Source organism: Bos mutus, chromosome 10 (genome assembly GCF_027580195.1).
Source record: "Bos mutus isolate GX-2022 chromosome 10, NWIPB_WYAK_1.1, whole genome shotgun sequence".
Lineage (NCBI taxonomy): Eukaryota > Metazoa > Chordata > Mammalia > Artiodactyla > Bovidae > Bos > Bos mutus.
Genome location: NC_091626.1, coordinates 71681573 through 71709501, shown reverse-complemented (window position 1 = coordinate 71709501; position 27929 = coordinate 71681573). Strand labels below are relative to the sequence as shown.

The window sequence follows — 27929 nt, the reverse complement described above, 5'->3', positions numbered from 1 at the left end:
GGCTATCAGCACAAGTGTCCCAGGTGCTACCCCTTCCTCCTTCTCACAGGGGCTCTCACGTCTTATCATCAGCCACTGCATTGTCTTCCCCCTGTGAAGCCCCCAAGTAAGTCTTGAAGGCCACCACCAAGTCATCATCTTCCTCTCTCCTCCACCAGCTTCAGGCCTGTCCTATGGGAAACCCGCTCTGTCCCGCGGGAAAGACCCAGAGCAGGCAGTTCCTTGTAGGGACTCCAGAGAGAGGTGACAGAGGCCCCGCGGGGCGCCGCCTGCCGAGCGGGAATCCCGGCCCTAACCGCTGGCGCCCCTCGAGGGGAGGGGCGAGGGCGGAGGTGGTTCTGCGGCGGCATCTGTCCCAGGCGGGCGGGAAGCTGCTGCATTAAATTGTAAAATCGATTTATTGACCGGCAGGTGCGAGCAGCGGCAGATGGAGAGTAGCGCTGCTGGGGCGCATCTGCGGGGAGCGGCGGCATCGATCCCGGCCCCCCTCCGAAACCCGTCGGTCCTGGTCCTTTCACGTCGGCTCGCTCCCAACTGCAGGGCCAAGGTCCGCGAAACTGCGGCGCCTGAGCGGCTAGGGTAGCTCGGCCCCCCTCCCCCACCCGCCGCCTGGCCTCGGGGCTCGGGCTGCGCCCCCACGGCTGCCAGGCCCTGCCAGCCCCACTGCCCCAGTTGGCACGCGGCGGGCCGGGCTGACGCGTGGCAGCGCCCTGCGGCAGATGAGGCACGCGCCGGCCTCATTTCAATGTGAATGGATCGAATGGAGCAGCCATGTGGCAGCAACAGTTTGCAAATCTCCCCGCCTTCTGTGCAGCTCCCGGGCCGCCGCTCCCTGCACGTGGCCCCTTCTCCGCAGCGACCGCAGCGGCGCCCCTTAAGGCTTAAGCGCCCCGCCCAAGCCAGACTAGCTCCCCCACCCCTGGACCCCCTCGGCGGGCGCTGTCCCCTGCCCCTATCGCGCTCCTACCTGGGCGCAGGTCTTCCCGCAGAGAAGGCTGTCTCGGGGGTGGGTGTGCAATCCGGCGCTGAAAGCCGGGACGACGCGCCGCCCCCTCCCACCGGGTGGGGGCGCGAAGGCTACCGAGTAGGGGAAGGGGCCTGAGGCTCTACTCGGTCCCGGTCGCACCCTAATCACTGGGGGTCATCTTGGGGGCAAGGCTTCAAGACAACTTTGCCCCCTCCGGGCCCCAGGTGCGGGTCTTGCCTGTTGGGGTCACTGTGTACAGCGGCCAAACGGAGAGGACAGCAGAAGCCAAAGGTTCTTGGGGTGGAGGCTGTGGGGCTTGCTTGAAGCCAGGCCTCGACCCTCCTTGGGCTCCAGACGTTGGGCAGTGTTGTGGATGCTGGTGGAGATGAGAAGCCGTGGACCCTCGAAGGCCCACAGTCAGTCCAAGGAAGCCCAGGTCCTTGGGGCCTTGCTTCCATGCCCTCTCTCCAGAGCCTGGCCCAGGGTCTGCATAGGAGCAGGGTCCACACACGTCCTCGTGGGTCCCACCCCACTGTGATTTTCATCCTCTGACACCCTCACAGCCTCTTGCTCCTGGGAGCCCGCGGACACGTTTTGGGCCACAAGTCACAAGTGGGAGGAAAGTGGAGGAGCTCCAGTTGTGAAGTCTTCACATTTCTATTTCTTGCCCACAAAGCGACCCTCTCCTGCTCAGCAAATGTGAGCAAAGCTGGACCCCAGAACACTGGAGTGGGTATTTAGGGCCAAAGACCACATCCTAGAGTCCTAGGGGAGTAAATGAACTTCTGAGACAGCATCCCTTAGCAAATAGGTGCTTCCTGAATGCCTTTTGATGGGGAAGATAATTTAACCCTTTCCTCTAGAGGTCAGAGGATTTCTATTTCTTGGATCCCTTGCAAGAATTCTTGATTCTGAGGATAATGATGTTTGTGTTTGGTCCTTGACTATTTGCAAAGTGCTTATAGGCGCATTAGTACGGATGTGTAGAGGGATGGAGAGTGTTCCAGTTCTTCCAATACTGAGAAAGATGTCTCCAGTGGGACTGGATGTTTCCCTTGAGTGTCAGGCTAAAGCCAGAGCCAGATAAGGAGCCAGGTTTTTGGGTTTGTTTGTTTTTCTTATTAATGAACTCTCACGCTAGGATTTTTGGGTTGAAAAGGACAGAACTAGATAGGGTTGGATACCACCTCAGAGGAAAGTGAGGGGCACTCTTTGGCACCCTAGGCTGGACTAAGGGACCCGTAGGGTATGGGCGGAGAACCCACTTGTCAAGATCGCTGGGAGGCCAACCCTGGGCTCCCCCTCCCTCTGGCCTGGGGACTCCGCCTGTCCATAACCTACATTAACTCTGGAGCGCAGCCTGGGCCCATCTGCCGGCCCCCGCCCCACCTCGGTTCCCCACGCCAACCCGCTCGCGCCAGATGGTGGCTGGGAGGGGTGGCCGTGCGTGGGGGACCCCGGAGCCCGTCTCCTCACCTCGCCCCTCCCCCAACCCACGCTCCCAACCTCTTGTTTCTCATCCTTCTCCTCCAGTCCACACTACCACCCTCAAGTTAAAAAAAAAAAAAAAAATCAGATCATACTCGATCTAGGCAGCTGTTGAGCTCTGCGCCGTGCCCCTCCAAGACTCCCCCGGGCCCGCGCCGCGTCCCTGCTCCCCCCGCACCGATCTTATCGCCCGACGACAGCCATAGCTGTGCGGGCGGGCTGACAGCTGAAGCCACAGGGCCCCGCCGCCCTCAGCGTCTCAGAGGGAGAGCTCTCCTGCACCCCCCGACACTGGGAGAAGCCGGCCCTCCGGGGTCTAAAGCCTCCGGGGATCACGCGGGTTCCGGGAAAGCAGCTGCACTGCCGCCGCTCTGAGAAGTGGGGCCACCCAGGGAAGACGCTAAGGAAAGACGGGGGAAGCCGCCTGAAACTCAAACAAGTCCGCGCGCTTCCAGTTCCAACCTACATGTCACCCAAGGAGGAGAGGACCCGGGTCTGCCGGACCTCGGCCCCTCACCCGGACTCTGATGGCTTGAGCCAACTCTGGAGCCAGGAGAGTTCCTCCTTGCCCCAACGGAGCGACAGGACGCGGGGGCCAGGGCTTGAGGCTGTTGGGGTGGGGGGAGAAGGTAGGCGCTGGAGCTGAAGCTAAACCCAGGTGAGAAGAGGCGCTGAAGGCGGAACCAGACCCTTATTACCATACAGCTGAGGACGCGCCCCCCTTCTTCTATGTTGGGGACCACGCCCCCTTACCCCCAGCACGGGGACCACGCGTCTTGGGACTGGCACGCGCCGAACCCAGGCGGGAAGCAGAAGGGAGGAGGCACGCGCTGGACACGCCCCCTGCAACTGGGGAGGGAGATGCCCATCAGGTGGAGGAACCGAGCCCCCGAGCCTTGGACACTTGGCCCCTCGCCTAGTCTGCACTGGCCATAGAGATGTTAATGCGTCCGCTGGCTTCCCTGCTGCGCAGGGTGGTGGTAGGGTGGTAGGGTGCGGGGCAGATGGACGCTCACAGGTTGGGGGCCGACGACGTCAGGGCTCCCGAAGCTCCGGGAGGGTAAAGGAGATCCGAGTCCTTCAGCGCTGGTTTCGCTTTCTGAGCTTAAGTTCCCTTTACCTGCTCGAGGGCTGCAGGTAACTAACGCCGGCCGTGGACACTCCGCCCACGGGGACTCCCCAGTGTCTCCGCCCCCTCTACCATCCGGGAACCACTAGCTCATCTTTCGCCCCATTCCCGCTGGTGCTCCCCCTAGTCCTCCCGAGGCCGATGTCTCCTCCTGTAACCCCGCAATTGCGGAGAACTGGTCACCTCGGCACGCTCTGAGCTGGGGGACCCAGGAGCTGAGTGAGAGCGGCCCAGAGGGGCGGAGACCTGTGCCTGACTGGCTGGCGGGGAGGGGGGAAGGCGGGGGCGGAGGCCCCTCCGGGCGGCGCTGGGACTGTAGCAGCTAGAGGCCGGAGGGGAGGGGAGAGTGACCACGAGTCTGAGTGACAGGCGGGTGAAGAGAGGAGCCAATATATATAAGGAAAGCTCGGGAGAGCGCAGGTTTCAGTAGCGGCGCTGAGCGCGGTCAGTGAACGCAAGGCCAAGAGCCGCAGCTCAAGCCGCCTCAGTGCCGCGTAGCCGGACACTAGCCTGCTTACAGCACCAGGATTAACCCGAGGACACGTCCTCAGAGCGGCTGCCACCCAGCCGCCCTCACCTGGATTACCTACCGCGGCAGTTGGAGCGCAGTTAGCGCGAAGGAGAGGCGGAAGGAAAGCCCCGAGCGGAGCCTGGCTTTTCAGGGACCCCTCCGGCGGTGGGACGCGCGGGAAAGCTTCCTAGCCCGCGGGTGGAGAGAGCGACGCCCCAGGGGATGGCAGTCGCGTCCCGTCGCGCCTCGGGCTGGGCGCTACTGCTGCTGGTGGCACTTTGGCAGCAGGTAACATCCCCACCACTCCCTCCCACCGCGCCCGGGGCCTGAGCCCCGGGCGTCCACCGAGCTGACCGCTCCCCTTCTTCTTTCTCTTGGTCCCTGTGCAATAGCCCGCGGCCGGCTCCGGAGTCTTCCAGTTGCAGCTGCAGGAGTTTGCCAACGAGCGCGGCGTACTAGCTAGCGGGCGGCCGTGCGAACCCGGCTGCCGAACCTTCTTCCGCGTCTGCCTTAAGCACTTCCAGGCGGTCGTCTCTCCCGGGCCCTGCACCTTCGGCAGCGTCTCCACGCCTGTGCTGGGCACCAACTCCTTCGCCGTCGGAGACAACAGTAGCGGCGGGGGACGCAACCCTCTCCAACTACCCTTCAATTTCACCTGGCCGGTGAGTACAGCGTTGGGCGCACTGGGAGATCACGAGAGAAGGGGGCTCTCCTGGGAACAAACCCTCTCTCTAGATTTCCTCACTCCCTCCAAAAAAAGGGGGGGCACTCTTTTCTGACCCTTCTTTCCGACTCTTTCCTGGGACCTCACCCTCCTGTAGGCTCTCACCAGTCTCTCTTTTCCCAGTTCTACGTCCCATCTTTTCCTAGACCTTGGGATACAATTTTCATCACCTGCCACCCCGGCTATTCGTCACCTCCGAAAGACTCCCCCGTACATTACCCCTTCTTCAACTCTCCTCCTACCCGGGATTCTCTCGCCTTCCCTGCTCGCGCGCGCTTCTGAGCACAGACCCGTTATGTTGACCCGGGTGCTGTAACTGTATCCTGCAATTAGATTAATTAAACCGGCTGCCGAAAGGCACCCCCACCATCCCCTGTTCATCTCGCCATCTCTCTGTCTTCCCCCGCCCCCTCCTTTCTGTTCCCAGGGTACCTTCTCACTCATTATTGAAGCTTGGCACGCACCAGGAGATGACCTGCGGCCAGGTGAGTAGCTCGCTTCGCGGCCACAGGGGGGCGACACGGCGCAGCGCCGAAAGAGTTAATCTGTAATAGGCGGGGGAAGTGCAGGGTGGGGGGTGGGGGGCAGGACGCTCAGCTAGGCTGGGAGCTGCGCCCCGCGCTGGACGCTCGGATTCCGCCCGCTGCTTGGACTCTGAGCACAATTGCGTTTCCTGCGGGTTATTTTTGGCGTGGGAACGCGGGGAGCACGGCGGTGAGAAAGGCCGAAGCTGCCAGCGCCGCTGACGGGCCCCTTCCTGTATTTTACACCTTTCGCGAATTCCGCTCCTTTGGAAAGGGAATAATGGCTTTGGGATGTTGTTCTGACACAGAGGAAAAGGATATTTCAGCAGCACAACAATTCTCACTTTGAAAAGGAAAAAGAAAAGCATTACCCATCTTTAAGGGCAGAACCCCTGAATGGGCACCAGAGGACCCTTTGCTCCCAGGGTCCTCAAAGGCCTGGAGAACTTTTCTTTTTTTTTTTCTTTTATCCCCTCATTTTGACCTCTTTTCCTCTTTCCCCTGCCTATCTGCCTCCAGAACACTGGGATATCTTAACATCCTTCTATTGTCCCCTTTTTGAATGGTATCAGGCTCTCTGCACATGCACATACAGAGCAGCTAAGCAGTGGGACGCTTGGGTTCCTGTGGCCCGTGCTTGCTGGCAGGTGGGGGTCATCTGGACAACTGGTTTGATCCAGCAGTTGCTGGCACTACTGGGGACTGGCTGCCCTTCCTTGACCCGGCCCTCTGCCCCTTCAGAGGCCTTGCCACCAGACGCGCTCATCAGCAAGATCGCCATCCAGGGCTCCCTAGCTGTGGGCCAGAACTGGTTACTGGATGAGCAGACCAGCCCTCTCACAAGGCTGCGCTACTCTTACCGGGTCATCTGCAGTGACAACTACTATGGGGACAGCTGCTCGCGTCTATGCAAGAAGCGCAATGACCACTTCGGCCACTACGTGTGTCAGCCAGATGGCAGCCTGTCTTGCCTGCCCGGCTGGACGGGGGAGTACTGCGAACAGCGTAAGCAGCCAAGCTCCCACCTGCCTGGAGGGGGGTCCCCGGAACAAGCACAGTGACATCTTGTCGTCTGCAGTCTGCCTCCCTTGGAGAGCGGTCTGGGCTGTCCACTAACTGGGCCTCAGGAACAGCTGGGGATGCTTAGGACGGGCTTGGACTCTGCCCTCTCTCTTCTTAGCGTTCCTCCCCATCATGCTAAGTCCACAAACACCCCGTTATTGCACTGGATTCTCCTTCCCTGTGCCATTATTTCTCTTTAAGTCATCCATGGCTCCCTTGGGAGGCCAGGAGTGGGAAGTAAGCCCAGGAGAGCTGGGGGCACCCCCAGGGCAGGAGAGGAAGAATAGGACTTCAGAGTCATTGGCATCCCGCCCTCACCCAGCCCTGTTTTCTTCCCTCAGCTATCTGTCTTTCTGGCTGTCATGAACAGAATGGCTACTGCAGCAAGCCTGCAGAGTGCATGTGAGTAGGGGACCGGAAGCTGTGAGGGGGGAGCCGTCCCCTGGCCAGGCCTTCACCTCACCCCCAGCTTGTCTTTTGTTCTACAGCTGCCGCCCGGGTTGGCAGGGCCGCCTGTGCAACGAATGCATCCCCCACAATGGCTGTCGCCATGGCACCTGCAGCACCCCCTGGCAATGCACTTGTGATGAGGGCTGGGGAGGCCTGTTCTGTGACCAAGGTGAGTCAGGGCAGAGAGAAGGGATGGGCTGGGGGTGGAAACCAGAGCTGTCACCTGGACCTTTCCTACTTGATGACTGATAAACTTTCCCATTATCCTTCAAGGAGCTTGGGACTTGGAAGGATCTTAACAACTGGCTTAACGTGAGCTGGTGGGTCCTTCTTCCTCAGGTGCTAGGGAAAGAGGGTGGCTGGAGGAGCCAGGAGGGTGACAAGTTGGCAGCCTGAAGGTGGCCTCATAAATTCCAACAAGGTCAGAGAGAGGGGTGCCAGGCTCAGTTCCTCTTTCGACCTTGTAGTTACCTATTAACCCCCTAAGTGTTTGCTTACCTGCCAGGGCTGTTTGAGCAGCTCTCCCCTAAACAGCTGTCTGGTGGGGTGTGCCCACGGGCTGCCCCGAGGCTGTGGGTGCGGGGGACCTCTGGGCGGAGTGACATCTAACCGCCTTCTTGGTGAGGCAGAAACAGCCTCCCTTGTTCTCCCCAGTAGCACTTGCCAGGCAGCTGCCTGAGCCCACAGTCTTCCTGGTGTTTGGGGGGCCGGTCACTCTTCTGGCTGTATGGGGGTCTGCCAGCCTCAGTGGTGGGGGAGGGAGCCTTTTCTCCTTCATCCTCATAGCCAGCTGCAGCGCGTTCCTCCCATTTTCAGGGTCAAATGGGGTGGCTGCTGCCATGGAGACACCAGCACAGGCCTGGGTAGGGTGGGCAGGACGCTTGCCAGGATAGAAGGAACTTGCCTGGGCCCTGACTTGCTGGCAACAAGGGGCTTGGAATTCAGCCCCTGTATTCTTTGTGCGTGTGTTTGTGTGTCACTTTGTCCCCCCTCCACGCCCCTCAAACACACACACACACACACCTGGTTCCTGCCATGTCTCTTTCCTCGCCCCACATTTGCTCCCAGGTGACACAGTCATATACTCGTCTTATTCAAACATAGCCCTTACAGTCCCTGTATTTGCTCTGTCTGGTTCTCCCTCTCTGTCCTCCCTGAATAAGAAAACAAAGACTTATATTTCAAAATACCCCCGTAACACATTCCGCTTTTAAAAAATGCCTGGTAACCACCTATGATGGCTCTAGCCTTCCCACTACTCTTCCCACCTGTTAAAATTGCATCCCCCTTCCAGGCTTACCTCAGCTGCCCCTCCCCCGTGAAGCCTTTTCTGACTTCCTCCTCAGTATGTGGCCTTGCTGTCGCCTTCTCTTCCTTACCTTTATGTGTTTGTGAGCTTACCTTCAGGCAGGTGTCCAACTGTGTTTTTTCAACTTTGATTGATTGCACTCCTCAGATGTGGTTCTAGGTACTTCGATATACATAATTTCACTGGGGGAAGAAGAAGGGTATTTGGACCTGGAAGACTTTGGGTTGAAGCGCCAGGTCTGACCATGGACAGTGAACTTGCACTCCATGGAGCCTGGAAGTGGAGACCATTTTTTGGCTCTGCTCAGTTGGTTCCTGTCTCCACAGATCTCAACTACTGCACGCACCATTCCCCGTGCAAGAATGGGGCAACATGCTCCAACAGTGGGCAGCGGAGCTATACCTGCACCTGTCGCCCAGGCTACACTGGCGTAGACTGCGAGCTGGAGCTCAGCGAGTGTGATAGCAACCCCTGTCGCAACGGAGGCAGCTGTAAGGTGAGGCCTAGGCCAGCCCAGAAAGGCAGAGCTCTGGCCAGGTGGTACCCGGGCATCCCCACCCCAGGTGGCCAGTGAATGTGCAGCCATGGGCAGGCACTATGGGCAGGTGGGAGCTAGGTCCCAGCCATGAATCCCTGCTCCCCATGGTTTGACTTTGGCCCCTTTATGCTCTCATTCCAGGACCAGGAGGATGGCTACCACTGCCTGTGTCCCCCGGGCTACTATGGCCTGCACTGCGAACACAGCACCTTGAGTTGTGCTGACTCCCCCTGCTTCAATGGTGGCTCCTGTCGGGAGCGCAACCAGGGGACCAGCTACGCCTGTGAATGCCCCCCCAACTTCACTGGCTCCAACTGTGAGAAGAAAGTGGACAGGTGTACCAGCAACCCATGTGCCAATGGTGCGTCCTGTTGCCTTGCTAACATGCTGGATTGGCCCTGGGGCCCAGAGAACTTTCTGGTGAGGGAGGGTCACAAGAGGAGGAGAGAGGCCTTGTGTGTCACTCTGGGCAGGCTGAGATGGATCTGCATCTGCTCTGGATGCTGAAGAGCTTGTTTGATTATCTGGGTGGCTTTGGAAGAAGAGCAGGTTAGCAGTGGGTGCAGGCCATTGGAGAGGAAGTAATATGCACACTGCCTGGCTTCCATTCCTATTCTCATGTCCTGATCTGGCTAGGGTGGCCTCTGACCCTCCCCAAGAAGTCCTGGCTAGAGAAAGGGACTTTGAAGGCCTCATGTCCCTCTTTGAAGGTGGCTAGCAGGTGAGGGCCCGGCTCATGGAGGCCTCACCTTGCCCCATGGCTATGGGGAACCCGGAACCTTAAGGTGTCTGGAATGTTCAGCATTTTGGGGGACACCACGTATGTTGTCTTTGGTCTTTGTCTCCTTGCTCCACTGGTGACCATCTGGGAGACAGACAGACAGCTGTGCTGGGGAGAAGGCTGGAGAGGGACCAGAAGGGCTGAGATGGAATCTGTTCTCTGGCTAGTCACTAGTTAACTCCCCGGAGCCATAGTTTCTTCATCACCAAGTGGGAAAATGTACTACCTGTCCTCTTTCATGTGGTTGTGATGCTTAAGTGAAACAATAATTTATTTGAGCGTTTACTATACACCAGGCACGGGCTCATGTCTTCATGCATTATTTTACCTGACCTTCAAAAGACAGCCTATAGCATTCTTCTCCAATTTAACATATGAGGAAACTGAGGCTTAGAAATAAAATAAAGCAGCAGGTGCCAGATCCTTAGTTAGAGAGAGACAGCTGAGATTCAAACCCAAGCATATCTGCTTGATTCTACTGTAAAGCTCTGTAAGCAGCCAGTGGTTTTTCTACATGAGCCCACTGAGGCATAGAGGACCAGGGTCATCCTTAACTCAGGGTCTCCTGACTCTTCATGCAAAGAACTCTGTAGTGGGATCTGTACATGCTGGTTGTGTTCTGGAGGCAGGAGGACCTGAGCTCGGAGCTGGTTCCCGGGATGGGGCACCCTCTGCTCCAGGGAGCGTTCCCTGGAGATGGCTGACTTGTGGCCTGTGTGTACCCCACAGGGGGCCAGTGCCTGAACCGAGGTCCGAACCGCGTGTGCCGCTGCCGTCCTGGATTCACTGGCGCCCACTGTGAGATCAACATCAGCGACTGTGCCCGCAGCCCTTGTGTCCATGGTGGCACGTGCCACGACCTGGAGAATGGGTTTGTGTGCACCTGTCCAGCTGGCTTCTCTGGCCGGCGCTGCGAGGTGCGGATGCCTGGCGAAGCCTGTGCCTCGGGACCCTGCTTCAATGGGGCCACGTGCTACCCTGGCCTCCCTCCTGACAACTTCGTCTGCAACTGCCCCTATGGCTTCGTGGGCAGCCGCTGCGAGTTTCGCATGAGCATGCCCCCCACCTTCCCCTGGGTGGCCGTGTCCCTGGGCGTGGGGCTGGTGGTGGTGCTCGTGTTACTGTGCATGGTGGCAGTGGCGGTACGGCAGCTGCGGCTCAGGCGGCCCGACGGCGGCAGCAGGGAGGCCATGAACAATTTGTCGGACTTCCAAAAGGACAACCTGATCCCCACTGCCCAGCTCAAGAACACAAACCAGAAGAAGGAGCTGGAAGTAGACTGTGGCCTGGACAAGTCCAACTGTGGCAAACAGCAGAACCACACATTGGACTATAATCTGGCCCCAGGGCTCCTGGGGCGGGGGATCCTGCCCGGGAAGTATTCCCACAGTGATAAGAGCTTAGGGGAGAAGGCGCCACTGCGGATACACAGGTAAGCAGCACCTGGAGGCCCAGGGGCTTCCCAGGGTCACACCTATGGTCCTGCCTGGGCTCTCCCAGGACAGGTGGGAGGCTGGCCCCAGGCCCTTGACTGCTTTTAAGCAAATAGGGGCTCTTACCGCTGACAGGCTACAAATCCAATAAGATTTCTTCCAGGCTCTTTTTATCCCTCCTTCCCATTCACTCATTCATTCATTCAAATATCCACACTATGTCACTTGTGACTCCAATTTTCCCCCAGCATGGCTTGCCTCCAGTGGCAAACTGGCCTTTTCCAGGCCTGAGACCCTCTGTGGCTCTCTCAAGGCCTGTTCCCAACTGCCTACCAGGCTAGCACTGAGTATCCCTAATCCCTGTGTCTTCTCCTGGAGCCACCTTGGCCAGTTCCCTTTGGCTCTCCAGGGTCCAGCTTAGCGCCCCACCTCCTCCAGCCCTCTGCTCATCTCTCCCTCACCGGCCTGTCTTGTGTTCCCTCAGTGAAAAGCCAGAGTGTCGGATATCAGCCATATGCTCCCCCAGGGACTCCATGTACCAGTCTGTGTGTTTGATATCAGAAGAGAGGAATGAATGTGTCATTGCCACAGAGGTGAGTGATGGGCCCGCCTTCCCGTCTCGCATGTGCCCTCCTACCTTTAGGGAATGAGAAAGTGGCCCGGTTACTCTTGACCCCAGCGGCCGCTCCTGAAGGGTGGGTCGGAACCCCTCCTTGGCAGGCCTGGTTCAGTGGCTCTTGGATCTCTGCTGGCCTCGTTGCCACAGAGGGTGTGAAACAGGAGCCGCAGTGGTGAACCAGCCCGGTCTCTTCCTGCTGTGTTAGTGCTGGGCTGGGCGGCCGTGGCACCTGGCCAGCTCCCGGGAGCTGCTTCCCAGCTGCTGGTGGGTGAGGGTGGTTGCCTTGGGCCCCTCCTGCCCCTACTCACTGGCTTCCTTCACTGGCCCCCTCATGGGCACAGACTTCCAGGCATGGGTATGTGTTGGGCCGGAAGACCAGGAGGGCTGCCCCACTTCCTCTTCATACCACCTGCCTCACTGGCTTCTCCCAGGGAGGCCCAGGGCAGCCGTGGAGGGAGTGCTGGTACCCCAGGGTAACCCACTTTTTCCCTTTCCACATGCCACCCAGGTATAAGGCAGGAGCCTCCCCAGGACATCCCAGCTCCACCCCAGCAGCTGGACCTTCCTTCTGCATTGTTTACATTGCATCCTGGATGGGACATTTTTAATATGCAACGTGCTGCTCTCAGGAGGAAGAGGGAATGGCATGAACTGGACAGACTGTGAACCTGCCAAGAGATGCATTACCCTTCCACATCTTTGGGTGTCTGTCTGGCATCAGATTGGCAGCCGCACCAGCCAGGGGAACAGAGGAGAGGAGAGGTGCCACTTGGACCCACCCTGCCGGCAGCGGCCTTCAGAGGGCTCCTTGGGGCTCCAGCCTATTTTCCAGAGGGAGGGGCAGTGGTCCCATGGGGCCTGGAGCTGCTCTGGCTTCCACTGGCATCTGTGTTTCCAAAAGTGCCTTGGCCCGGGCTCCATGGCGACATCTGGGTCCAAATCAGAGAGGAGAGAGGAGGCCAGTAAGGGCAGGGCCATCCGCCAGCCAGGAAGCCACCTGGTGCAGCTCTTGGCAGGAGTGTCCCTGCAGGTGAGGTGAGCTCCCGGAGCGGAGAGGAGGAGCGCTTTCTGCCCCATGCTTCCAACGACTGCATGTGGGCCTTGCTCCTGACACCACCCCATCCTCTCCCTGGCCTGGGCTCTCTGGGTAAGGATATTGGTAAGCCTTCCCAGGCTTCCATAGCCTCTGGCCCTGGATGTCTCAGGCTCCTGTGAGCAGATGGGGGAGGGCCTGCCCCTCTTCCCAGCCAGGGGCACCAGGCCTAACTGGGGAGCTCTGGACAGAGATGATGGAAATTCTGGTGAGGGAGAAACTGGGTGCTGTGGACACCCAGATCCTTCCCTCCTTGAAGCCCATTCCAACGGCTTCGAGCCTGGGCTCTGCCCACACCCACTACTGCCCCCGGACTACCCTTGAAGCCGATCTTCAGAAATCAATAATATGAGTTTTTATTTTTTTTTGTAGTTTATTTTGGAGTCTAGTATTTCAATAATTTAAGAATCAGAAGCACTGACCTTTCTACATTTTATAACATTATTTTGTATATAATGTGTATTTATAATATGGAACAGATGTGTACAGGAGTTTATTACTTCTTGGGTCCTGTCTTTGTGATGACAGAGTGGGAATCCTTCTGAATCCCCTTCTCATATTTCTGCCGGCTTCCCCCCACATCCCCCGCAGAACTCCTGGGACCTGTGCATGCACTTGGGATTGGCCTCCTGTGCTCTGGGCCCTCGTCTTTTTCTAGTCCTTGGTGAACCTGGCTTCACCCATCTAGTCCCCAGCCTGGGCCAGCCTTCTCTACCCGATGGCTTGAGGTTGGCTGCAACCCCCTCTTGCTCCTACCATTCCTTGGGGGATATGCCCCCTGACCTGATTTTACCCCTCTTTTCTCTCTTAGTCTGAAAAGGCTTATGGACACCCTAGTCAGCCCGGGAGATACAGGAATTCAGGGGAAGGAGACAATCCAGCCACTCTTGCTCTTTTCAAAAGGAGTCTCTTGTCAGAGCACGGGGTCTCTAAACCACGATAATGTCTGGGCCCTTCTTCCTGCTGCTGCAGGGTTTTAGATGGACTGGCACCCTGCTCTTTTTTTAAGCCGTGGCCAGGCACTGGTCTTTGTGCCAGGGGATTTGCCTTGGGTCTGTCCTCCTTGCAGCTGGGCAAGAGAGCTGGTGCACTGTGCCTGTTCTGCCCGGAGCTGCTAGAGTTTCCTGAAGACTGTAGAGAGGGGATGAGGAAGAGGAGGGAGGCTTCCCTGAGTCCGGGTTTCTCTGGCTGAGGCACTATTTTTTTGATGGAGTTTCCAGTCTCGACTTCATGGCTAGCTTCCTCTAAGGCTCAAGATGGTCCCTAGGGTGCCACAGTCTTCTTGCTACAGCCACAAACATATCCCCTGGAGAGCAAGTGATGAAAAATGAGCCACTGACAAAAAGCTGAGCAGATGCTCCTAGCTCTCATTCTGTCCAGTAAAGCAAAATAGACCCAGCAGATGCTCCCAGTGGAGACCAAGCACATGCAGCACTTCGTGCTTCCCTTGTCTCCTTCTCCCTGACATACACAGCATACTCAGCCCTAATCTGGGTAGTTATGCCCAACACAAGGGAGCAAGAGACCGAGGCTCGTGCACACTCACCCAAGTGCACACATTCCACGCCTTGCCACTTCTCTCTGTTCCCCTCACCGCACACACAGGGTATCAAACAGGAAAGCATTCAGGGAACCGTTCCCACAGCCTGAGCCGGCAGCAGGGGGAAGAACAACACGACCTCACTCTTCCTGCCCAAAATGAAACAGGAAAGCAGCTCCCGGGCCCTGGGGGGCGGGGGGAACTGGGCTGGGACACGAAGGCGAGATGACGAGGCTCCCATGTGGGGGACAGGTAGGACACCCGCGGGCCTGCACGTCCACACCACCGTGTTGTGCTGGGCTGCACGGGCTGCCAGGTCCTGAGGAAAGAGTCCTGAGGAGAGAGTCCTGAGGGGAGCTGGCTGGTCAAACCCCCTCACCCGATCTGATACCAAGCCCGCTTTCTGGGGGAAGAGAGGGTCTCCTCATGCACTTGGTCTGGGCAGCTTCACCCCGTAGCTTGTGCCAGGTTCCACCTCTACTGCCATGCACCAGGCACTAAGGATGTGAACAGGCCACAGTGGAAGCCCTTCTTTCTCTGGGATGTCCAGGTCACTCCCTGAGGGTTTGGCCTCTTCTCATAGGTAAGGTACCCAAGTTTTTCCTGATGGAGTGTTCAGGTGTACAGGAGAGGCCCCAGGCTTGGCAGACACAAAGCCAGATGATAGCTGTGGACTCGCTGTGAAGTGTTCCTCATGGCTTATCAAAACACCCATGCTTAATCTGCACTGGCATTTCACAAGAGAATTCAGAGCTTAGCAGTTCCTTAGCCTGGAGGCAGTGACCCATCTAAAGGAAAGCCTAACCCACGGTGACTTCCAGTTCCGAGGACAATGGCTTTTCCAGGGCTTACTGGCTGGTAACCACCTGGATATTACCTTGGGAGGTGAGGTAGGGAGAGGCTGTGAAGAAGGGTGGTTCAGCTAGGGTTCCCTCTCCTGCCTCAGAGCCAGATTGGTCAGGGGATAGAAAAAAAGGAGAGTGGCTCTTACCTCGCCCTCCTTCCCCACCTCTTCCCCCGCCCCGTCCCGGGCTAGATGAGGCCACTAGAGAACTCAGGTTGTGCGGTTGTTCCACTTCTTACGAGGACCCACAAGGGTCCTCCTCCCTGCCACTCTCTCCCCGCGGGTCCGCAGGATGACGACCCAGCCCTCCGCCCCACGTGGCCAGCTGCATTCCGGGAAGGGATGGAAGTGATTCATTGACTCAGGGAACTGTGAGTGTCCCTTCCCGGGGAGAGGATGCGCCTGGGAGGTCCCAGTGGCCTTCCCCAAGCGGCCGTGCCCTCCCTCGCGCCCAGGGCGCACGGCACTGCTGGATCCCGGCCGGCCTGGAGCCTCGAGCGGCGGCGGAAGAGGCAGGTGCGGCGCGGGCGCACCTGCCGCCCCGGGCGCCCCGGAGGTCCCGCGGCTCCGCGCCCCCCGCCCCCCTCGAGCTCTTTGTTACAGCCCGACTTCCTGTTTGCGGCCTCCCGACCCCGGCTCACTTCCCGGGCCGGGAAGCCGCCGAAGGCCGCGAGTTTCTCGGAGACTCCCCGCCCGCTCGGCTCCGCCTCCTGCAGCCCCGAATCCCGCCCCCGGCCGGGGAGCCCGCGCCGGGCCGCGGCCGCGGGAAGCCGGTGTCGCCGGCGGGCCATCGGGCGGGACTGCCTGGGCCCCGTTGCCCGACAGCAGGGGGCGCTGAGCGGCCGCAGGGCCGCACCTGGACCGGGACCGCGGTCGCTTCGCGAGGCTCGGGGTCAGCCCGTCTCTGCCCTGGAGGTCACCAGGAGGAGCCGGAGGAGGGGGCAGCCCGACGCGAGTTCCGTGTCATCTTTGTCGCGCAGAGCTCCCTCCAGGCCTCGGCTCCCTAAGCAGAGAGAGTAGAGGAGAAAGCTCAGCGCGATGCTTTCCCCTAACTATGCTTCAGCTGTGCCTGAGAAGCGAGCCCATCCCCAAACTCTGAGTTGTTTTCTCAGCCAGCGCCCTCCCCACCTCACGGCCCTCTGGGCCATCCCTGCCCGCATCTTGAGTGGAAGGAAACGGGGACCGGCCAGAAAGGACACCAGGTTTGAGCTGGGAGGCTGAAGCTTCTTCCAGGACCACCTGTCATTGCCAGGTGACCTGGGACAATCCATGCATTTCTTCATTCCTTCTACACTAACTGAGTACCTTTTATATGCCAGGCATTGGCGATAAAACATGATCTGTACCTAGGAAGCTAGGCGTCTAGTTAATTATCTTTAACCTCTCAGAGAATGGCAATACCTTGTGTACATTACTATGAGGTTGAAATGAGTTAGTGTATGAAAATATTTGTGAGCAACAAGTCTGTTCCCCCTCCCCCGCCGCCCCAGGTAGGTTCAGTTCAGTTCAGTTGCTCAGTCGTGTCCGACTCTTTGCGACCCCATGAATCACAGCACGGCCAGGCCTCCCTGTCCATCACCAACTCCCAGAGTCTACCCAAACTCATGTCCATCGAGTTGGTGATGCCATCCAGCCATCTCATCCTCTGTTGTCCCCTTCTCCTCCTGCCCCCAATCCCTCCCAGCATCAGGGTCTTTTCCAAGGAGTCAAAGTCAACTCTTCGCATGAGGTGGCCAAAGTACTGGAGTTTCAGCTTCAGCATCAGTCCTTCCAGTGAATACCCAGGACTGATCTTCTTTAGGATGGACTGGTTGGATCTCCTTGCAGTCCAAGGGACTCTCAAGAGTCTTCTCCAACACCACAGTTCAAAAGCATCAATTCTTCGGCGCTCAGCTTTCTTCACAGTCCAACTCTCATATCCATACATGACCACTGGAAAAACCATAGCCTTGACTAGACGGAACTTTGTTGGCAAAGTAATGTCTCTGCTTTTTAATATGCTATCTAGGTTGGTCATAACTTTCCTTCCAAGGATTAAGTGTCTTTTAATTTCATGCTTGCAGTCACCATCTGCAGTGATTTTGGAGCCCCCCAAAATAAAGTCTGACACTGTTTCCACTGTTTCTCCATCTATTTCCCATGAAGTGATGGGACCAGATGCCATGATCTTAGTTTTCTGAATTTTGAGCTTTAAGCCAACTTTTTCACTCTCCTCTTTCACTTTCATCAAGAGGCTCTTTAGTTCTTCTTCACTTTCTGCCATAAGGGTGGTGTCATCTGCATATCTGAGGTTATTGATATTTCTCCCAGGTAGGTTAATCTTTTTTAAATTTATGCCAGCAAACCACTTTGGGAGCTTTCACCATCCCAGTCCACAGGATGGAGGAGAGGTGCTAGTGAGGAGCTAGGAATCTGGTTGGATAGTCCCCAGCAGTAGCCCTGGACCAAGGAGGCAGCTGAGATGCCAGGTTGCCTCCACCATTTCTTCTCTTTGTGTCCCTGTCTTTAAGGAGCATCACTAGTCTAGGTCAACCTCCTCTGTCGTGGGGAGTAACGGAAGAGAGACCTGGGCTGTGGGAAATGACGGCAGGACCCCGAGTCCTCTAGAGTCCCATTCCCCTTGGAGATCTACCACAAGTGGCTTTTAGCCCTGCACTTGCTAGTATTCTGGCCAAGAGTGGGCTCAGCATGTTCCCTTCATCCCCAAAGACCCTCTAAGGCCATGACGCAGGGTCCAAAAAAAGCCAGCTGCAGCTACAGTCATAGCCAGCAGTCTGGATTTAGCCCTGGGCCCATGGCTGTCCTGTGTCATGGCACCCCCTGCAGGGCAGAGCCAAAACCCTGCCAGGCAGGGCGAACCGTCTGTCTCCAGTGATGCCGCCTCCTGACTCATGCTGGAGGCAAAGCAGGCCCTGGCGGTTAGCAGACAGGTGTGTGCCCTTGACCTGTGCTAGGACTGCTTTCCCTTCCCCACAGAGGCAGATATCTGGGCGAGGCCTATCCTACGACTGTAGGACGTTCAGTTTCACTTCCATCAGTGACTCCCTTCCCTCAGTGCTTCCTCTTCTAGCTCTCTGATAAAAGAGAACTAAAATGTTCTGGGATCTCCTGCCCCTTTGCAGTAGGCCCCTCAGGTTGTCATCCCAGCTGCTGTCATTTAAGGCCTTACTTCCCTGGCTCTCAAGAGTCTGCTCCCACAGTCAGGCCCATTTTGCGTAGGGCTGCTTTTCTAGGTTCACTTCTGAAGCCTGGTGCCACCACAGCCCAGCGTTTCTGTGGGATCTGATGTTTGCCTCTGACCCTACAGTCTCCCCTCTTTGCAGCTCTGTCACTCCACTGAAGTGGGCCCCACTGTTGTTCTCCTCAGCCCTGAGCCAACCACTTCCTGCCCCCACAAACTACACCTTTCTTTTTCCTTGGAATTGGAAGAGAGACCCCACCATCTCAGTCCTCTGCTGGAGCCCTGGCCCCTCCCCTTCCAGGACTAAGCCCCACATCTGAATCTCCCAGGGTATCCTATCAGCTGTGTCTTCCCCGCTCCTTGGCAACTAGAAATGGGCAGGGAGCCAGGTTTTCCCACTTACCCATGCACCCCTCTGCCAGGGCATGAGTGACCCCTGACAGTCCCTGATTTTGTGGGCAGGGGACCAAGTGGCCTAGCTGCCCTTGGCTTTGGATTCAGTTGGTATAACCAGCAGAGCAGCTGTCTTCTCCACTTCTCTCCGTCTTCTGAGGTGGACTGTATCAAGGGTTTCAGCTCCTCCTTCCCATCCTGCCTGAGAGTTGGCTGGAGCACATGGGCCAAGGGCCTGAGGATACATTTATCACTCACAGGTTTGCAGGAGACATAGCCCCTAGTGGAATGTGGATTATTTAATTTATTTCTTCATTCATTTATTTAAGCATTACCCCGCTTCCCCCAAGCACACAAAGATAATCTCCCTCTTTGGTCGAGAAACTATTCTGTTAATAGCATGCTTGGATTTATTTACACTAACGATGAAATATCAGAAAGAGAAAGCAAACAAACAAACAAAAATCTTGTGTAAAATTGTGTCCAAAAGAAATACCTAGGAATAAACTTAATCAAGGAGGTGAAAGACCTAAATGCTGAAAACTTTAAAACACCGATAAAGGAAATTAAAGATGGTTCAAAGAAATGGAAAGATATCCCATGTGCTTGGATTGGAAGAATTAATATTATTAAACTGACCATACTACTTAAAGCAATCTACAGATTTAATGCAATCATAATCAAAATACCCATGATATTTTTCACAGAACTAGAATGAATAATCCTAAAATTTATATGGAACCACAAAGCAACTGCTAAAGCAATCCTGAAGAAAAAGAACACAGTGGGATGCATAACCCTCCCAAGCTTCAGAAAATACTACAAAGCTACAGTAATCAAAACAGCATAGAACTGGCACAAAAACAGACATGAAGATCAATGGAACAGAAAAGAAAGGTCAGAAATAAACCCATATACCTACAATAAATTAACGTATGACAAAAGAGGCAAGAATATACGATGGAAAAAAGACAGTCTCTTCAGTGAGTGGTGCTGGGAATGCTGGACAACAACAACCAAGGAAATTAGAACACTCCCTCACACCATACACAAGAATAACCTCTAAATGGTTTACAGACTTAAATCTAAAACAAGACATCATAACACTCCTAGAAAAGAACATAGGCAAAACATTCTGGACATAAATCACAGGAATATTTTCCCAAGGCTAAAAGAAATAAAAGCAAACATAAATAAATGGGTCCTAAGCAAACTTAACGGAAAAGGCGATGGCACCCCACTCCAGTACTCTTGCCTAGAAAATCCCATGGATGGAGGAGCCTGGTGGTCTGCAGTCCATGGGGTCGCTAAGAGTCGGACACGACTGAGCGACTTCACTTTCACGTTTCACTTTCCTGCATTGGAGAAGGAAATGGCAACCCACTCCAGTGTTCTTGCCTGGAGAATCCCAGGGACGGGGCAGCCTGGTGGGCTGCCATCTATGGGGTCGCACAGAGTCGGACACGACTGAAGCGACTTAGCAGCAGCAGCAGCAGCAGCAGCAAGCAAGCAAACTTAAAAGCGTTTGCATAGCAAAGGAAAACATCAACAAAATGAAAAGAGAACTCAATCAATAAAAGGGCAGAAGATCTAAATAGACCTTTCTCCAAAGAAGATATACAAATGGCCCACCAGCACACGAGAAGATGCTCAACATCACTAATTGTTAGAGAAATGCAAAGCAAAACTACAATGAGGTGTCACCTCACACTGGTCAGAATGACCATCATCAAAAAGTCTATAAATAATAAAGGCTGGAGAGGGTGTGGAGTAAAAGGAGCACTTTTACAGTATTGATGGGGAAGTAAATTGGTGCAGGCACTATGGAAAACAATATGGAGGTTCCTTACAAAACTAAAAATAGAGCTACCATATGATCCAGCCATCCCATTCCCGGACATATAACTGGAAAAAACAAAAACTTTCTTTTGAAAGGATACATGCACCCCCATGTAAATAGTAGCACTATATACAGTAGCCAAGACATGGAAACAACCCAATTGCTGATCAACAGATAACTAGTTTAAGAAGATGTGAGATATACATATCAATTCAGTTCAGTCACTCAGTCGTGTCTGACTCTTTGAGACCTCATGGACTGCAGCACGCCAGGCAGGCCTCTCTGTCCAGCACCAACTCCCAGAGTTTACTCAAACTCATGTTCATTGAGTTGGTGATGCCATCCAACCATCTCATCCTCTGTCGTCCCCTTCTCTCACCTTCAATCTTTCCCAGAATCAGGGTCTTTTCAAATGAGTCAGTTTTTCACATCAGGTGGCCAATTCTTGGGCGCTCAGATCTTTATAGTCTAACTCTCACATCCATATGACTACTGGAAAAACCATAGCTTTGACTAGATGGACCTTTGTTGGCAAAGTAATGTCTCTGCTTTTTAATATGCAGTCTAGGTTGGTCATAACTTTTCTTCCAAGGAGCAAGCATTTTCTAATTTCAGGCCACCATAGTGCCTGTGGTCACCCAGATGGTAAATGGTGGAACTAGGCTCAAATCTGGACAAGCTAGTATTAGAGCTCATGTATGGGAAGATTTTTCATTCCTCTGGAATCAGCAGCTTCATAAAGCAACTTCATCATTTAGCATAATAAATTTGCACAATCCCCAGGCTCCTAAGGTACAGCCTTCCCTCGTTTCAGATAATGGTGCCCACTAACACCAGGAGTTGATTACAGTGACTGGAACGAGGAGAAGGAAATTAGAAGTGACCACTTGGAAGAACAATAAGGAAGGATTAATTTGGGAAAGATTCAGAGAAGGAAGCCACCATGAATGCATCATGTGCGACTCTGCAAGGTGGAGGCAATACCCTCTCATCAGCTGTTGTGAGCTGGCATCTCTGTGGGTATGACGTCTGTAGCCCCACCCTGAAGGGATTTTAGGAGGAAAGATGGGATTATTGCTGCCAGTGCTGGAGAGGAACTGGATGAGGTGGGCAGTTTACTGCCTGGGAGTGTCCCACTGGGAGGGAAAGAGACAGATGTTGGCAAGGATAAGCAAGGAAGAAACAGGTGAGACAACTTCCTGGGAAGGTGGTCAAGACCTCTGGGCCAACTTTTGTGGGGGTTCCTATTTTGAAATGGCAACCCACTCCAGTATTCTTGCCTGGAAAATTCCACGGACAAAGCAGCCTAGTAGGCTACAGTCCATAGGGTCGCAAGAGTCAGACACGACTGAGTGACTGACACTTTTACACACTATTTTAAGAGGGTCAAAGTTAAACCTGTGTCTCACAGGATTCCTCCTCCTCTGAACTCCATGGTGCCCTGGACTTTTCTAAGAGCTTCAGTTCTTCTACCTCCCTTTGCAGAGAACCTTCCACGAGCCAGGACTGTGCTGGTTCTCCTGGGCCTTCAAAAATGACGTCTGCTCTCTGGGAGCTCTCAAGTTCATAGGAGACAGGGTGTCAAAAGTTCATTAACAAGAAGTCTCTGGGGTTGGACTGCCTGCCTTGGGCTCCAGGCTATACTTTGCTATTGTGTCACTGTAGCGGGTTACCTAACTTTCCTATGTTCCAGACTGCTCATCTGTGAAATGATATTTACCTCACAAAGCAGCAGAGCAAAATCACTTAGCAAACTGCCTAGCTCAAGATAAGCACTCGATTACACGTTTCTGTTATAAGCATGAAGTGGATGGGACAGAACTGAGGTAAGGGGTCTGGGAACACAGAGGAGGGAGTGACTAACTCTGCTTGGAGCAAGAGCTGGTCACTGATAAACTCTTCAAAGGTGACAGTCGCTCAGTCATGTTACCCCACACACTGTGGCTTAACCAAGCTCCTCCGTCCATGGGATTTTCCAGGCAAGAGTACTGGAGTGGGTTGCCTTCTCCAGAGGATCTTCCGGACGCCGGGTTCGAACCCAGGTCTCCCGCATTGTAGGCAGACGCTTTACCGTCTGAGCCACCAGGAATGTTATTAAAGCCTGGGGCTTTTAGAAGAAAGTCATGGAGAGTTTAGGAGAGTGAGCATCATGAAGATATTGCCCAGGTGATTCTGATATGCTATATCAGAGAACCATTAACTACTTAGCCAACAGAGAACCATTAACTACTCTTTAAAAGTAACTTTGTATTGTTAAAACGTACATTTCATAAGCCTTGCAAAATAGAGAAAAGAATCACCTATACTCTTAATACCCCAAATCCACCCAACATTAGTATATGGTGTCCCCATCTTTTTCCTCATGAATCTTGTTTTTGTTGTTTTAATGGTTTTAATTATAGTACATGTAATAGTTCCTATTTTTGCCTTACTATGCAATAATAAGAATTTTTACTACATTGTTTTCCTATTTTAAACTTCTTTTTCTAAACATAAGTAATTTATGTTCTCTTGAGAAATTCCCAATCTCAATCGGTATAAAAAAGCAAGTGCAGATCTCAGTAGTCCTACTACTAAGAGATAATCACTGAGCATTTTTATGTTCTTCTAGATTTTTTCCTATGGAAATGAACACATATAGACTTTTTAGGTTAAGAAAGTTATTTTAGGTTATTTTATAACCTGCTTTTCACTTAATTACATAAGTGTAGTCATACATAATTGTTCCCAATGACTGCAGATTTAATTTCATGTCTATATCAAATTTATGTAACTAATCATCTATTGCAGGATTTTAAGTCATTTTCTGTCTGTGTGTGCATTTCTCCACCTGTGGATTGACCATAATTTACTTTAACATTCAACTATTTTTGGATATTTAAGTAGCTTTACTTCTTTTGCTTTTGCTATAATAAGGAACAATGCACTGAAAAACCTTGAGGAATATGGCTTTCCACATATTTTTAATAATTTCCTGGAGTTGAAGTAATGGGTCAAAGGGCAGGCTATTTTATGATTCTTGATTTGTATCATGAAGCTGCTTTCAAAGGGTTGTCTGTATCAATTTAGATACTTTCAGCAATGTATTAGTATCAGATTTTCACCTTCCACCCAACTACCAAAGGAGATAGATGGAGGGGGGATATTTTCCCTGAGCAGCAAACGAGGCGCTCATATGGACCAAAGAGGACAGGATAGAGAGTAGAAGAGAAGAGGGGAGGGTGCACATGGCAAATGGAGGGAAGGAGGAAGGAAGAACCAGAAACAAATGTAAATATTTATGGAAAAGTTTGGATTTTCTTCGAGGAACATGAATTACTTTTCCAGAAAAATACAGACGAATGGTTAATATGAAAATCCTCCTCTGGTGACAGTCTCCGCTAACAGTTTAAATATATTATTCCATATTATTTCTTTTACTAATATTAATGTATAACTTATTTTGTTTTTAAAGATCTAGCTTCATACTATACACACCACAGTGCATTCCTACCGGAGATTTTATCTTAGGCACCTTCGGTGAGCAGATCATTTTTAGTTTAACCGTCTAATTGCTTTGCCCCCTTTCCCTGCCGGAGGACTCACCCTGCCCCTCATCAGCAGTTCCCCGACCTCGGCAGCAGTCCTTTGGAGCAGTTCTGCCAAGTGCAGGCCTTCTGCTGCCTCTGTTTGCCTTTGACCCTGGCCGCTGCTTAGGGGGTCAACTCCAGGCGGCCTGAAGACAATCCCTGGGTCGTGAAGACAGTAGCCAAGGGCGAAGGCTGGTAGCTGCTTACAGTCCTCTGGGGACCTCACCTGGGCCCTCCTTGTCTTCCACTTCCAGAACCTCCATGCCTACGATTAACCCCACCGTTGTTGCCAAAATCTCCTGTCCGAACAAAACTAAACCCATTGCCTTGGGGCAAGATTGGTCTGGCTTTGCTGGCTTTATGGCTTCTCTCCGCAGGTCTGGCCACCACCACTAGACTGCTGTTGCAAGCGCTCTGACCGGCTTTTCCCAGACCTTATTTTGGGCTTGGAGCGTCTCACATCTGGCCTGAGGCATAGCCCCCACGTGCTGCCCGCAAGCCCTGGCCGCCTGGTCTGACTCAGTCTCGAAACTTCTGCAGAACCCCTTGGCAGCCTCGTGACTCAGTTTCTCCATTTGCTCACGCGCTCCAATAGCATGAGGCACTTATGCGGAATGCGGAGGTGCCTCCGATAGCTTCTCCAGAGTACGTGCTCCCAGGCGAGGCACCAGAGATGCGCGTCTACACCGCCCAGAGCTCTCGTTCTGGACGTGTCCTGCACTGACCCTGGTAATGAATCCGTGCTGCCTGGGGTGGCAGTGACTCGGCCAGGTGCACTGGCAGGAGTGCTTGGGAGGCATCCTCCGGAGACCCGCCCATCATGGTTCTTGAAGGGACCAAGGCATAAAGGGGCTGCCGGGGAGACAACCAGTGCCCGCGTCCGTGCCCACTGCCGGCCCCTGACGCAATCTGAAGCGCCCTTGCTGCATGCTTGATCTGGGAAAACCTCCTCCGCCGTTGCATCACTCCTGCCAGGTTTGCTACAGAGGTGGAGTCGAACCAATCAGCGGACGCGCTGGGCCCTGGGCAGGTCACGTAGTTACCCACTCAGAGGGCGGCGCGGGTAACTGAACAGGAAAATCCGAAGGTGATTGGCCAAAAGGGAATTTGCCCCGCCCCAATAAACGCGAAAGCTGGCTGCGAGGGGTAGGGCTTCCCGGCTGGAGGGTTTAAAGAGCGCCTCTGACGGGGCCGCGCAGCTGGAGCGACCAGGCGGAGCCAGGCCAGGTGTGCGCGTCGGTCGGTCCTTCCGTGCCCGCGCCGGAGACCAGCCCCGGAGGCCGCCCGGGCCCGTCCCTGTGCCCGGCACCATGAAGCAGGAGCCTGCAGCCCAGAACTCCCCTCCCGCCTCTCCGCCCTCCTCACAACCCCTCTCCGAAGACGACGACCCCCAAACGTTGTGGATTTTTGGGTACGGCTCCCTGGTGTGGAGGCCCGACTTCGCCTACAGTGACAGCCGTGTGGGCTTCGTGCGCGGCTACAGCCGCCGCTTCTGGCAGGGAGACACCTTCCATCGTGGCAGTGACAAGATGGTGAGCATCGACCCCCCGGGTGAATGACGGGGGTTGGGGCAGGATAGTGGGCGCTGCGCTGGTGCCCTGGAGTATCCGGGCCTATCTGGGCTGACAGTGACTCCGTCCAGATGGGGGAAATGGGAGAACCTTTCAGGGCGTTGTGACTTAAATTTGTGTACCTAGTGGGTCATTGTGTGATGGCTAGAGCCTGATCCTGTGGATCACCGTGTTGATGAATATTTCTGATGACCAATCTGGGCCACTGCCATATGTCTACTCTTACATACATACATCACTCCCTCCACTCCTCCGCCCCCCACCCGGCCCGCCAAGAGTGGGGCTATTTGAGGCCTGGGATAGAAGGGTTACTAAGGGTTTTCTCTACCAGTGATGGCTGAACTCATTTCTAACTTGTTTTCTTTTTCAAAATCTCTCTTCCCTCCCTAGCCTGGTCGTGTGGTGACCCTCCTTGAAGATCATGAGGTAAGTGCCAGAGTCAAGAAAGAGATCCAGCATGGAGGGGTGCAGACAGGCAGAGCTCATGGACCCTTGGCCTCAGGCTAGATTAGATAGATACCCCTCTGATTGAGAGGAAGGTTGAGTCTTGATAAGTGCTTCTCACAAGAATCACCTGAGGATCTTTTTAAAACATAGATTTTAATATAAGATTTAGAGTGGCCTGAAACGCATTCCTAACAAGCTTACAGGTGATGGCCACTGTTTCTCAGACCAAACTCTGAGCTGAATTTTTGTTCTCCCTGGGGCTAGTCCACCTTCTCAACCCTAGTTAAGGGAGGGTGAGGGTTTGCTATATTGATAGTAGAGGGCTCATCAGCAGTCTGCCCACTTCCCTTATCGAGTACAGTCCTGGATGGGATCAGAAGGAACTTCGTGACTGACTCCGGTACCCATATTTTCTCCCAGGGCTGCACTTGGGGTGTGGCATACCAGGTGCAAGGAGAGCAGGTGAGCGAGGCCCTGAAGTACCTGAACGTGCGGGAGGCGGTGCTCGGCGGCTACGATACCAAGGAGGTCACCTTCTACCCTCAAGATACCCCTGACCAACCACTCAAGGCATTGGCCTACGTGGCCACTCCGCAGAACCCTGGCTACCTGGGTCCTGCCCCCGAGGAGGCCATTGCTACACAGATCTTGGCCTGCAGAGGCTTCTCCGGGCACAACCTTGAGTACTTGCTGCGCCTGGCGGACTTCATGCAGCTCTGTGGGCCCCAGGCTCAGGACGAGCACCTGGCCGCCATCGTGGACGCTGTAGGCACTATGCTGCCCTGCTTCTGTCCCACTGAGCAGGCTTTGGCACTGGTCTGAGGGGCTGAGCCCCTGCAGGGAGTGCCTACATGGACATGGGGGCCAGGTCCCCACTCCAATGCACACAGACAGACTTGATACAGCTGGAGCTCACTGAGAGGACTCGGTGGGCCGACAGGGGCCTCTCTTAAGCCCCTGCCTGTCCACCAGCCCCTAGATCTCCTGCTTGACACCGATTTACTACTTGAAACTTTATTTATTGCACCATGTTGGTGTGGTGGGCAGGGTGGGGGGCCTGCCCTAGATTTAGGGGAACTGCTGAGCAGTGCCCCACCCCAGGTGCCTGGTGCCTGGCTGGAATCCCCCCAGTGCTGCTACTGTCTCCGTGCTACCCAGGCCTCCATCTTCCCAGGGAGCCTCCAAGAGCCCTGTCTGCCCGCCCCCTCCAGACCAACCATTTCCCAGCCCCAGAAACACCACCTGCCAAGGGTCCCAGCCTGCTGGTGAGGGTGTAGAAGGGAGTGAGGAGAGGGAGCCCTATAGGATCTGAGGCCCTGCAGCCTCACAGCTGCTGAGGCTGAGCCCAGGCCTCTTCCCCATTTGGCTTTGTTTCCCTGGTCCTCTGTCTTGTCTGTCTGGGCTACTTCTGTCTGTCGGTCTATTCCTGGGAAGCTTCTCACTGTAGGTAGGCCCTGGCCCCTTCCTAATCTGTCCCATACTGTAATCCATAAACTGACCTCATTATCTGTGCTGTGCTGGAATATGGTTCTTTCTTCAGATGGGGGTTTGGGATGAGTGAGGGGGTGTGGCCCCGAAAGACTCATTAGAGGGGGAAGGGCTCCCTCTTCATCCCCCGTGGCTCTCCCAGAGAGGGACTGCTGAGCAGGCAGGACTGCAGGGTTCTTAGTGCACATGAAGAATGCCCCCCAAGGTATGCAGATTCTGCCTGGGCTGCTCCATTTGGCAGCCCTGCGAGTAGTCCTTGCCAGTGGCCTGGTCGCCTGCATCTCCCCCCAGCTGCTCTGAAGAGGTGGACAGGTGTGGAGTTCACATCAGGTCTTCCTCCAGTTGCAGGGTCAGCTGCTGCCTCTTCTTGACAGGGAGGCTAGACCTCTGGCTTCCTGATGAAGGAGCCATGTGGGTTCAAAGGGCTT

General features: G+C 54.7%; 2 protein-coding genes across 2 annotated transcripts; both read left to right on the top strand.

Moving 5' to 3' along the window:
• Window positions 1–3999: 3999 nt before the first annotated feature.
• Window positions 4000–13119, top strand: DLL4 (delta like canonical Notch ligand 4). Its single transcript, XM_070378206.1, has 11 exons — window positions 4000–4383; window positions 4488–4757; window positions 5247–5304; window positions 6085–6348; window positions 6747–6807; window positions 6894–7024; window positions 8491–8660; window positions 8844–9063; window positions 10213–10915; window positions 11401–11509; window positions 12044–13119. The coding sequence occupies exons 1-11, from the start codon at window positions 4318–4320 to the stop codon at window positions 12047–12049; spliced, it is 2058 nt and encodes a 685-aa protein (XP_070234307.1). The 5' UTR covers window positions 4000–4317; the 3' UTR covers window positions 12050–13119.
• A 12028-nt stretch (window positions 13120–25147) lies between these two features.
• On the top strand, window positions 25148–27562 carry CHAC1 (ChaC glutathione specific gamma-glutamylcyclotransferase 1). The gene is made up of 3 exons (XM_005903959.3): window positions 25148–25527; window positions 25957–25992; window positions 26434–27562. Exons 1-3 carry the CDS (start codon window positions 25306–25308, stop codon window positions 26833–26835), a joined length of 660 nt encoding a protein of 219 aa, XP_005904021.1. The 5' UTR covers window positions 25148–25305; the 3' UTR covers window positions 26836–27562.
• The last annotated feature ends 367 nt before the right edge of the window (window positions 27563–27929 follow it).